This window comes from Neolamprologus multifasciatus, chromosome 16, assembly GCF_963576455.1.
Source record: "Neolamprologus multifasciatus chromosome 16, fNeoMul1.2, whole genome shotgun sequence".
NCBI classification, from domain to species: domain Eukaryota; kingdom Metazoa; phylum Chordata; class Actinopteri; order Cichliformes; family Cichlidae; genus Neolamprologus; species Neolamprologus multifasciatus.
The window spans coordinates 16,975,841-16,988,671 of NC_140454.1; the positions used below are offsets into that span (position 1 = coordinate 16,975,841).

Genomic DNA, 12,831 nt, shown 5'->3' on the forward strand with positions numbered 1-12,831 from the left:
CCTCCCCCCCCAAAAACTATCCTATATTTAACCTGTCAACTAAAATAGCAATTATTATTATTTTGTCCTTATTGATAGATGCGTTTGAAGCCAGTCATGTTTCGCTGTGCAACTGAACACAGTACATAGTATGGTATATGCACTTTTTATACTACACGTCTCTGTGAAAACGTTGTAAATTGAAGATTGAAGATTTTGATGGGGAAACTGACAGCTTGATAAGAATAGGACTACATTTTAAGGGTGTCTTTAATAGCATAACAGAATTAAAGAAATATCCAGAAATATCCACCCAGAACCATTTCAGTTATTTTACCTATGATGAGCAACCCGTAAGGATGGCCATTACTCTGAAGATTCACTGATAAGGGTTGGATCTGTTTAACTATGATCATGGTGAGACCTTTGTTAATTCATCTCATACTTTGTCCCTATCTTTAATTAACTTGTATGGACTTGCTTTTGCAACACATCAGCTTAACACATGATATTAATTGTAGAAGAAAGAAGGCTTAAAGGTATTGTTAATAGGGACTTAACACCTGCACCTGATTGTGTCATCTCATTAGTGTCATACCAGGGATGCAATTTCTATAATAGTTCGAGGTTCTGGTGTCATAGCTGACGCTTCCAGGGCCCTGGCGCCTCACCTCTGATCTCTGCAGTCAGAAACTGTCTGTGGGCTCTGTAGTGGATAAATTGCCAGAGGAAATTCCATCACAGGTAAGTGACAGAGAAAAAATGTAGAAGGGAACATGACACTTTTCACTGTTATTAAAAGAACCAACTTTGCAATCTGAAAAAAGTGAGATTTTCTTGATCCCCTGCACAACAATAGCAGTAATCAATAAAACACAACGCAATGGTGCTAGTTTTTACTTAACTCCTGACCTTGAACACAGCAGTTGACAGGAGATACATTTAGTTGTTTTTCTCTTGGGTTTTTAAATGCATCACATCTTCGACAGGCTGAATTTCCCTTATGGCTGAGACTTTTTCTGCATGGATTACACGGTAATTAAAGCATATGCTATTGAGGAATCTCCAGGTGCTGCAGAACCTCTTGAGATAGGCCTATCTTATTAAACAAACATTTCTCAATAGCTCAAGATACTCAAAACCCGTATGACAACTATGATGTCAAATATGATCTATATAATATGATAACAAAAGATGTATTTGGGCCTGCTCGATAACCATATTTTAAAAACTGACATCACACCACGAAGAAACCGCTTACCATATATGTAGTCCTCTAAAACGCCAGCAGAGGGCGACGTTGCTCCTTTCAAGGAAAGATAAACTGGGTTGAATTCTGAAATTTACAAACTCAAATTCGAATACATGTGCAGGAGGAATTGTATTAAACTTATAATTACATTAAATATATTGTATCAAAAATTCTGTGTGTGATCAATAAGCCCTTGTTTCACCATTTGACCAACATCTCTAAACACACACAAGCTTTACGCTTCTTTGCCCTATTTGCCCCGAAATCTGACATTAAGCTGAGCCCCGTGTTCCCTGTATTCTCAGAAGCATTGTGTTCAGTGTGTAGACCAGTGCGTGTAATGTGCTGCATGCACAAAGGACTCTCGCTCTTGCTGCTGGAGTGGACATGAACAATACCTCGAGCCCCACGGGCCACATTACAGATTCGCATAAATGGACGACAGGAGGAGCGCAGGCAGCCTCAGACTAATGGAGAGGAAAACCACGGGCGCGAGTGAGCTGAAAGCTACATCCTGATGTCATCCGGTATTTGGGCAGAATATCAGAACCTTGAAATGTTCGGAAATCTGTTTTTGAATGCCCAGAAATTAGACCTGTGTGTTCGTTTACCCATGACTAAGACAAAGGTGTCAACTTCTTTACAGACGCTACAAACAACCCTCTAAAAGAAAATATAAACTCACATTCATTTCTCAGCATTTTGGTGAAACTTTATTGTTTCTGAACTTCCGGATTCAAAAATATTACAAGATGAATTTGAAAAAACAAGATGAGCCTTTTTACTGTTTATTTTAAGCAAATTTGATTTGAAATGAAATTCCAGCTGCCATTAGAAGAAGGAACACAGAGCACACGAGTGTTTTACAGTTACATATTATATTATATAGGTTCCTTTAAAACTTGGTGGAATAAGAACCAACCCCAAGCATGATAATGTTTCCATAAGTTAGGGAATAATAAACAGAATGCAATATGTGATATAGAGAAAGTCCCAAAATATTTTCCATTCTTCGGGTGCTTCTACGGATGTTAAGTCTCCAGTGCTGCAGCTCATCCTCATAATGAAACATCATCATGCAATAATAATGTCAGCGTGGTATTCCATTAGGATACAGACCAGGGATTCCCCATATCCCTTGTTCTGTAGTGGGTGGATACGCACTGCCACGCTTGTCCTAAATGTCCAGCACGTGGTCGAGATATGAGATGTAACAAATCGCGAGTCGCAAGATTTCAATCTTGGACAACTTTTTGTCTGGCGGGAGCGTTGGGAGCAGTTTCCTTAGTTCTGCAAAGGCCACATTGAAGGCTACGACACGGACCCGTTCCCTGGTGGCATGCGCAGATCGATATTTGGCTGTGGCGCGCCTCTTGCGCCTCTTCTCCTCTTTGGAACGCGCTTTGGCCTCTCCATCCTGGGTTCCGACCGGCATGGACCCACACCGCGCACCGAGGGAGTCCAGAAGGGTGTCCGTGTGTCCACAGGGGAGATCAGACTCCTGATGATCAAGGCTGAGCATCATATCAAAACCTCTGTTAAAAAATAGAATAAAAAATACTACTAGGCAAATGAAACTGAGGCAATACTGTAATTCTATAAAACATGCACAAATCATGGGTGCAAATCTGAAAACATTTTATTTTCTTCTGGCTATTCCTCATTAAATGGCAATTAGGAACAAATGCAGGGATATGAGAGACTCCTGCTGCCCTTCAGTGGAGAATCTGTAGTATTGCCACAATAGCGACGCTGTCCGAGGTACTGAAACATCAAGACAAGAAAACAAAGCGAAGCAGCCCTTGTTTGTTTTACAAAAACAACTGGTATAGTAAGAATAGCACACATTTATGATATCTTTCCTGAAGATAATATCTATATGTAGAAGAGTGTGCAAGAGGAACATCGGATTGTTTGTGTTTTTATCTGGTAATGTTTCAACTTTCTTGCAGATTTCGACGAACCAAACCAAAGAAAAAAAGAAAAAAAAAAACCAAAAGAAAAAACGAAAAACGCGCAGAAGACCTTGGAGTAACGACCGTGGAAACAAAAAACAAGGCTGAACTTACCTTGTGCATTCGAGGAGAAGGTTTCATCTCATTCCGCAATATCAAATATTTAAGCTGCAGGTAAAGTTATCTCGCCAGCAGCCTTCATGGTCTCTGACTCTTGATTTACCCGAGTGGAGAAAAATAGCTGAAAACTGGACTTGAAGTGGAGTAAAAATCAGCCCACGTCGTCTTTCCCTTCCACCACACTGTCACTGTTGTATGGCTCCATTCAGCAGCAGCATTTTTTGGTCTTCTTCACCCCCCACCTCCCCTATGCTTCCTCGCCTGTCTGCGCGCAGGATTAGACACTCTCGTCTTACTACACAGAGCTTCGCGACAACAAGCAAAACGGATGACGCCGTCTTCCTTCGCTTTTATTAACCAGCAGGTAAAAATAAAACCTGCCTGCGTCCCCGCCCTGTTTTAAGAGATTTGTTTTTGCAGACGGTTCATTTGATAGGTTAAAATCCAGTCCACTAAATCTAAGGTCCACTTGACGAAAACTTCTGCTAGTGACGTCACGTTCCCCTGGCTCTTATTAGCAGAAGGTCAAGGGAGCACCTGGGTCTACACAGAAGGAAAATCAAAAAGCCGGTGGAATATCTGCTGTAATAGCCTTGACCTGATGCAAGACTGAGTCATATTTGTGAAACTGGAGAATTAGAAGGTGACAAGATTGCTGGTAGAAAGCTGTGGATCTGCAAACCAGTGTGCACAGCTCTTGCTTTGGACTCAGGAGGGGAAGTGTTTTTAATTTTATACATATGAAAATCTAATTTCATGCATATTGAGCATTAGTTTTTGTTTTTTATACCTCGTCTGGTCCAGTGTGCTAGTTGCAGAGCTGTGGCTATGACATTTTGATCTGCTCATTTCTGAAAATGTCAACGCTAATCATTACTAACATAATCACTGAGAGTAAATCACCACTGAGTCTCCACCTCTGTGGTGGTAGTGGAAAATGTTTCTTCAGACGCTGTCAGAAATGGCACAGTAAATGCTCGACTGGATTGTGTGAAGTTATTGAGATGGCCTTGGCATATGGCTAACATCATTACCGTTCTCTGCATGAACATTTATGTGTTGTCGATTTGAAAACGGCGTGGATATGATGCTCATCACAGGAAAGAAATTGGCGCACGTTATGACAATGGCTTCCCAAAATTGCAGTGTTGGCAAACATGTGGCCTTTTCAAAGAGGACTTGACGGACATGATGGCATCCTTTGCATTTCTTTACATCGCTTAGATCTAATGTCAATGTATCATTGACTTTTTCTTTTTTCTTTTTGCAGGACTGTGAGCACTTTAAACATCTGAATGAATGAATTTACCATCATTGCTGAAGCAGTGATGATCAGCTCTGCCTGTATCTGGCTGTAGTTGTAATCTTTCAGCAAGTTTTTATTTATGCTGTGATATCCTATAAAATATAAATGCTGGCCAGTCTGGCCCGCTGGCAAAATCACGCAATCTCTTTTGCCATCATCATGAAAAACCAGTACACGGATAATTTTTTATTGATCATGAATAGTAGGAACATTCACAGTAGAAAAGGCATGCAGCAGCCAGAATAAAAGACCATTTTATGAACGGCTACTTGTAATTATCAGTGTAAATAGGGTTTAATCAATCTAAGATAAAACCACACATAGCCTTGTAATGACTTGCTTCTTGATACTGCAGCCCAAAAAATGCTTTTCTCACAGATGTCTTGCAGGGTTATACCAGGCTGGCTTTTGCAGATATATACTATATATGCAAATGCTCTGTTTCTGTGCTAGTTTTTCTATTCTTTTTTACTCGTTGACCTTCATTTATCTTCTTTGACTGCACAGTTTGGCTTAATGTCAGCAGATTCTGGAGATGCTCAAACAGTTGCTCAGCTCTATAGCTCTATCTATCTATCTATCTATCTATCTATCTATCTATCTATCTATCTATCTATCTATCTATCTATCTATCTATCTATCTATCTATCTATCTATCTATCTATCTATCTCGAACCTGAGTCATGTCAAACAACACCACATTATTCAATTCAAGCAGCTGTGACCATAAAGTCTAACTGGTCTTGTATCATCTCCTCCTTTTCTTATTGGTTCTTCTGGGTTTAGCTTCTCATCTGTCTCAGTCTGGACACCATCTGTTTAAAGGACACAGACACAAACCTCATATTTACATCTCCTCATTCTCATCTGTCCATAACACTCATGCAGACCCGGGCATTATGAAAATGCATTTGCTAAATATTTTGCTTACACACAATAAAAAAAACAAAACAAAAAACAAAAATCAAACTAAATTTCCTGTTTTTGTCAAAGCTTCTATTTTTACTGTGAAGAAAATATGCCTTAGTACCCCCTCTTTCTTTTTATTACTTTCCAGAACTTTACCACCATCATCATTTGTCAGCTTCTATAATGAGTTTGCAGCAAACAGCACAGTAAATGTGAATGAGTTAAAGTAGTTAAGGTTTAATGTGTTCCCTATTCCTCCCCCTCAGCCTGGTTAACATCTGCTGTCATATTTCGTTTCTGCTGATTTGGACTTTGGTGGCATCTAATCAATCAGCTCAGTCCTCATGGTGACAGGGAAGGAAACAAAGAGGGCAACGGAGGAGGGGAATGACAACAGTGAACAAAAACAACAGACTGAGAGAACTCTGATGACTGAAGACAACATCAACCTGTGAGCAAATGTTCCAAATTATTATCAAGCTTTCTGTAAAATTTAAGCTGACACTAAATAATTAGTAAAGTAGAGAGATAATTTTATTCTGTACACTTCCAGTACATAAATTTTAATCACTGCAATGCCAGTTGGTTTGGCTTTGACAGCTTCATAAGCTACTATAAGAATTATATATATATATATATATATATATATATATATATATATATATATATATATATATATATATATATATAAATATATATATATATATATATATATATATATATATATATATATATATATATATATATATATATATATATATAAAGTTATATAAAAATGATCTATATGTATGTATGTATCTATCTATCTATACAAATTAAGCATATACATTTCACATATTCACATCATTTTTGTGTAATAATTAATACAGAGAAGGTTCAATAGAAAAGATGAGCTAATTATTTGTCATTTATTAGTTTATTTGGGGTTCAACACAGGGTCAAAAATAATGTATTAACAAGTTTTCTAATGTCACACAGAAGTGTACAAGATGTAAGAGATAGAGGGAGACATTAAGCATAGAGAACTTTTTCATGCTTGTGCTATAACATCTAACAAATATCCGGGAGGTTTGTGTGTCATCCACTCGACAGAGAACACAGGGCAGTGTTTCCCTGCTAGACACTGCCACAGTTCAGTGAACATCTCTTCATGGTGTTGCCTTCAGGGGCTTTGAATTTGGAAAAATCTATTTGCTTGACAAACATATAATAAGTGACTTATTATCCAGATTAAAAAAAGTACTGAGGGAGGATTAGGAAGGGGCTGGGCGAGTGCGCTGGCACGCACACACTCACTAATGTAGAGGGAGAGCAGAGATGTGCCTTTTAAAAAATCCATCACTTTACAAAGGCACAAAATGTGAAAATATAGATTAAAAATGGCAACATGTACTTGTGAAGAAACTGCATACATACCAGTATTTGCTCCTTTTCTTTTACTAGTTTAGAACAAAACTTCTTGCAAAGAGAATCTTGCACTGTTACTAACTCCGTATTTCTCAGTAGTATGACTCCTTAAAAAGGAATTTTAGGGTTTAAAGTTTCAGAGTCGGTGTAATATTGCTCCAGGACATCCCTATGGATGTCCTGGAGCAATATTATTCCTAAATATATATATATATATTCCTAAAGGCTGATGCAGCAAACCCATTTGTTTCGCTGCCAGGCAGCAGTGCTGAGTTGGTGCCAAAAGTCTCCCAGTAAATCCTGGGCTTGTGTTTACTTCTGGTCATTGCAGTGATTAAGCCAGTGACATTAATCTGTGAAAGGTTGCAGTATGCATGCTTCACAATGATTCTGTTCTGTCAGTAGCAACAAATCATGACTCACCATCTGGATGCCCATTACTCACTGTTGATTTTTACAGTTTGTGATTAAACCATAAGCTGCATCAAATTAATGTGTTGGGTCCAAGAGAATCAAATAATGTCACCATCTAGTGGTAAGTCAGAAGTACTCAACAGGAAAAGTGGAGAATGGAGAATTATTTGTGTTATTCAAATATTTGTAATTCATATCAAATATATTCAGTAAACACTTTATATGAAGTATTACCTAAACGTGACCCAACAAAACAGTTTTTGAAGGGTTGATATCGCAAGTCAGGATGGCCGAGCGGTCTAAGGCGCTGCGTTCAGGTCGCAGTCTCCCCTGGAGGCGTGGGTTCGAATCCCACTTCTGACATCATCTATTTTCTGTAAAACTGAACAGTTTCCAATCTGACATCTGCGACCGAGGCTTTGAACTATGAAAAGTTTATAAATCGTCATATCGAGGTCCTGGTTGATGTCATATTGTTCAAAATGAATCCACTAGAGGGCACATGTGGTTCTTTTCACTCTGTGCATCCAGTAAAGTGCCATAGAAGTCTCAGCGAATAAAGGGAGATTTAAAAAATTAAATCAAGCTGTTGCTTTTTAAATGAAATCTCCAGACTAAGCTCAGTGCCTCATGCAGTGAACAATGAACAGCTTCTTGTTTTAAAATCACACAGAGTTTTTGGAGTGATCGAGTTGCTTGTTATTTTTACATCTTTAGTTGTGACTCCATAGCTGCTGTTACAAAACTTCTCGAATTCTTGGTGGAAACGTGTGGATCTGGTTCCAGATTGGGCACAAGCACCAAATATATTCCCAATAACATTTATTAAGCTATTTATTTACATCTATCTATTCTTTTTTTTTAAACCAATATTTTAATACTGCTATATATCTTTAATTTGTATGTAAGTATTTGTTTTTACTTTAGAAAAATAGAAATACAACTGCAAGACTTTGCATTGTCCACACGATGGCACTGCAACTCACCTTTTTCTGTTACAGTTTTTCTCCATTGGTTTGGCTCATTTCTTGAAACAGAAATTACATTCTCAAAATAACATGGACAAACCTCCAAACCTCTTGGCAAATGTTCACAACAGAATGGCATTTCTCATTCATTTTATCAAATGGCAAATGCCTTGGTACATGTCTCAATTGTCTCAGTGCATCTTTGCAAATGATTAAGTACAAGTAGCCTACAGTTATACAGTTAGCCCACATTTAGCACATTTTCCAAATGAATAGATCTTGTAGATCTAAACTGATTAGTTGATTCTCAGTCTAATGATCATTCCCTCCAAAACATGTCAGCATGATTTCATTGTATAAGTACTCGCATGCACAACCGTCTGTTCAATTGTCAAAATTGGTCAAGAACATAATACCATGAATACCAAATATGAATGTTTTTGAATATTTGATAAATTGATGACAGTCATTGACAGTCAGGTGAAACTAGGTGTCACACACAGGTGTGTTCCATGATTGTGTGCTGCCAAACACAGATATATAGAGCTTGACCAGAGCCAGTCCGATCTCTGAACATGGATAGACAAGGCAAAGCAAACGGACAAGGGGAAGTTCTTCCTTAAGGAAGAGGAGGAAGAAGAAGAAGAAGAGGAGGACTGAGAGGAATAGGTGCTGTGCTGTCCCGAATGAAATTCGGGCCACAATTATAGACCATGTCATAAACCATGGCCTCACAATGGCAGAGGCAGGTCGTCGAGTGCAGCCTAATGTGCCTCGTTCTACAGTCTCCTCCATTATCCAAATCTTTCGCAGGGAAAACAGGTATGTACTCTATGTAATCTATGATGGAATTATATGTTGTATAGGACAGGGCACTGTGCGTGAGGCAAAAAATGTATAACTTACTGTAGAGATTTTGTGTGCATCTGCCTACAGTGGTAGGTCTATAATAGCAGGTGGAGAGGACTAGTGGAATGTTTTGATACTAAATATGACAAGAAATATATTGAACAAATTACTGTAAACTATGGAATTACATAATTTATACAGTTTAGAGAAGTATTCCAGTCACTGTGCAGCGGGAGAATGAGTACAGCGAACACTGAATACAGTTTTTCTCCATTGGTTTGGCTCATTTCTTGAAACAGAAATTACATTCTCAAAATAACATGGACAAACCTCCAAACCTCTTGGCAAATGTTCACAACAGAATGGCATTTCTCATTCATTTTATCAAATGGCAAATGCCTTAGTACATGTCTCAATTGTCTCAGTGCATCTTTGCAAATGATTAAGTACAAGTAGCCTACAGTTATACAGTTAGCCCACATTTAGCACATTTTCCAAATGAATAGATCTTGTAGATCTAAACTGATTAGTTGATTCTCAGTCTAATGATCATTCCCTCCAAAACATGTCAGCATGATTTCATTGTATAAGTACTCGCATGCACAACTGTCTGTTCAATTGTCAAAATTGGTCAAGAACATAATACCATGAATACCAAATATGAATTTCTTTGAATATTTGATAAATTGATGACAGTCATTGACAATCAGGTGAAACTAGGTGTCACACACAGGTGTCTTCCATGATTGTGTGCTGCCAAACACAGATATATAGAGCTTGACCAGAGCCAGTCCGATCTCTGAACATGGATAGACAAGGCAAAGCAAACGGACAAGGGGAAGTTCTTCCTTAAGGAAGAGGAGGAAGAAGAAGAAGAAGAGGAGGACTGAGAGGAATAGGTGCTGTGCTGTCCCAAATGAAATTCGGGCCACAATTATAGACCATGTCATAAACCATGGCCTCACAATGGCAGAGGCAGGTCGTCGAGTTCAGCCTAATGTGCCTCGTTCTACAGTCTCCTCCATTATCCAAACCTTTCGCAGGGAAAACAGGTATGTACTCTATGTAATCTATGATGGAATTATATGTTGTATAGGACAGGGCACTGTGTGTGAGGCAAAAAATGTATAACTTACTGTAGAGATTTTGTGTGCATCTGCCTACAGTGGTAGGTCTATACTAGCAGGTGGAGAGGACTAGTGGAATGTTTTGATACTAAATATGACAAGAAATATATTGTACAAATTACAGTAAACTATGGAATTACATAATTTATACAGTTTAGAGAAGTATTCCAGTCACTGTGCAGCGGGAGAATGAGTACAGCGACCACTGAATAAGTCCTTGTTTTTTGATTTTGTGTTCATACAATTTACTACTGTAATGTACATTTTCTTTTTACATATGTATGAAACTTTCTTTGCGTGTGAATAAAAAATGGTTATCATTTCCTTGGTAGTGTGAGTGCAATCTGTGATGTCAAACCTTGGAGGCTACTCTTTTCTGTGGTATATTGTTGGTCCTCTGTCATAGTGACAAAACATCTAAACATTTTGTATGGTAGTACTCACACAATGCCAAAGGGATGATGCATTTTGGGGGCACTGACTATTCAGATTAGAAAGAAATGTAGTTTTGACACATGAGTGAACTGTTTTAGGGGAGATATGAGCTTTTGCAGGTGGACCATGTTGTTGTGATCAACCATCCAGGTTTATTTTGACAAAAGCACCAAGAATGATGAGAATGTCCGATCTGTGTCGAGAAATGAGCCAAAGCTATTGAGAAGGATCTTTGCCATTTTGGAGACACTGACTGTTTAAATGAGAAAGGGATTTAGATTGAAGCCTGAGTGAACAGTTTTGGAAGAGATATGAGCTTTTGCAGGTGAGCTATAGTGTTGTGCTAAACTGTAAGAGTGTTTTGCCAAATGATCTTAGAGTTTTGAGAATGTAATTTCTGTTTCAAGAAATGAGCCAAACCAATGGAGAAAAACTGTAATACCCACATAGATAAGATTGATATGTAATTATGTTTGCTTCTTTTAATGCCCATAATTTACATGACCGCAGGCTAAACTACAATCTAACGATGGTTTCATCTGTGTGTAACTATGTGTTTTGAAGCCCCGCTGCAACATGTGATCAACCACGAAAACCCACTCCTGGTAATTGTGCAACTGTAGATTGAGAGGATCACTAAGCCACCGGACTCATGTAAGCACAGCAGAGCACACAATGTTGCAACAAACAGCCTGGGATCGAGTAGCTGGATGTATCGCTGTAAAAACATACCCTCCAGCAAAACACATGATCCCTGTCTGTTACAACAAATGTACAAAGGGAGAGAATGCTATGACAAGCTCAGTAAGAAGCACAGTCAAGAGCAGCACACTAGAGTGAAGTTTAAGAAACAGAAGAGCCACAGAGATGACATAAAACATCTCATAAACACTAAAATGCTTCGCAGTTTTCCAAAAATCTAAGAACTGCTTTGACAAATGTCTGCCAGTCATTAAAGATGAAGTCAGGCTCAATAAACTAGAAAAAAAAAGACAGACCACAGAATGAAACATAGCTGACAGTGCTTAGGCTATACTGTATGTCTCATTCAAGTGGCATGCTGCTATGCGTTAATATGCAGCAGTTGCTCGTTACCCACCTCCTCCTCACAGTGGCTGGGATAGAGAGACTTAGGACTGCCTTTGGTCCCAGATGTATGCCAGCTCATGTCTGCCTTTGATGCCTTGTGCTGGCTCTAATTTTTCTTTTCTTTTCTTTTTTACAGGGCAGCTTCCATGAGTGGGCTTCACCTCCGGCAACTGTTTCTTTGCAGAAAACTAATGCAAAGGAAAACAGTGCTGGAGACCAGTAACAGTAGAGTGAGAGGATCACTCAGCCACATCTGTTTCATGTGGCTTGAAGACTTCAGGAGTGGCACACCATACTGAAAAACCCCGAAGACAAAGAAAGAAGCACACATGCTCAAACATCTACAGTTGCTGCACAATAGACCACACATGCAGAAACGCAGACAAACATGGGCTCTGTCTCTCTCTCAGGATTGGCCCAAATGGGAAAAAACTCACATTGTCTTGAAGCAGAAGAAATACTTGGATTTTTTAAGTTTAAAATAGGCTAAATCTCCAACTTACTTTCAGTGAATCCACATAAAAGTGCTACCCATTCTCTATGAAATATGAAAATAAGAGGCATGAGAATTAATCTTCCAGTGGCAGCTGGCTGATTGATGACCTCGATTGCTAACTGAGAGCACCTTAGTGTGGCAGAGCTAGATGGGCATAGACAAACAACTTGTTAGGCTTCACAGTAGCCTGAGCAGCTTGCACACATTAGTAAGCCATCATTCACAGCTGACACTTTGCCTCAGAAAAAGGAATTTTCTTTGTCTAGTTTTTGCTGGTAATTGTGGAAAGTTTTGCTTCTGATTAGACTTAATCTAATCTAAATATTTCTTTTCTTGGCAGCTTGGAAAGCCTTGACTGTGTATGCTCACTAGAGCTTATTCAGCGCTGCCACCAAAGATGCTGCTGTGGAGGTTTTAACAGTTAGGAGCTGCACAGCAGATTTAACAGAGCTGGCATGGCATGACGTTTGAAGTCACTGCTGTGGACATCAGCGGTATAACTTCGGGTTGCAGGAAAAGTAAAGA

The 12,831-nt window shown here is 38.9% G+C and overlaps 1 protein-coding gene and 1 non-coding gene across 2 annotated transcripts; one reads left to right on the forward strand and one right to left on the reverse strand.

The window, feature by feature from the left end:
• Positions 1 to 482: 482 nt before the first annotated feature.
• LOC146500588 (helix-loop-helix protein 1-like) lies at positions 483 to 4,056 on the reverse strand. The gene is made up of 2 exons (XM_085135088.1): positions 3,301 to 4,056; positions 483 to 2,766 (listed from the first exon to the last, which is right to left on the reverse strand). The coding sequence occupies exon 2, from the start codon at positions 2,754 to 2,756 to the stop codon at positions 2,409 to 2,411; it is 348 nt and encodes a 115-aa protein (XP_084991214.1). The 5' UTR covers positions 2,757 to 2,766; positions 3,301 to 4,056; the 3' UTR covers positions 483 to 2,408.
• Positions 4,057 to 7,622: 3,566 nt separating this feature from the next.
• On the forward strand, positions 7,623 to 7,705 carry trnal-cag (transfer RNA leucine (anticodon CAG)). Its single transcript has one exon. It is a non-coding gene; the product is annotated as a tRNA-Leu (tRNA).
• The last annotated feature ends 5,126 nt before the right edge of the window (positions 7,706 to 12,831 follow it).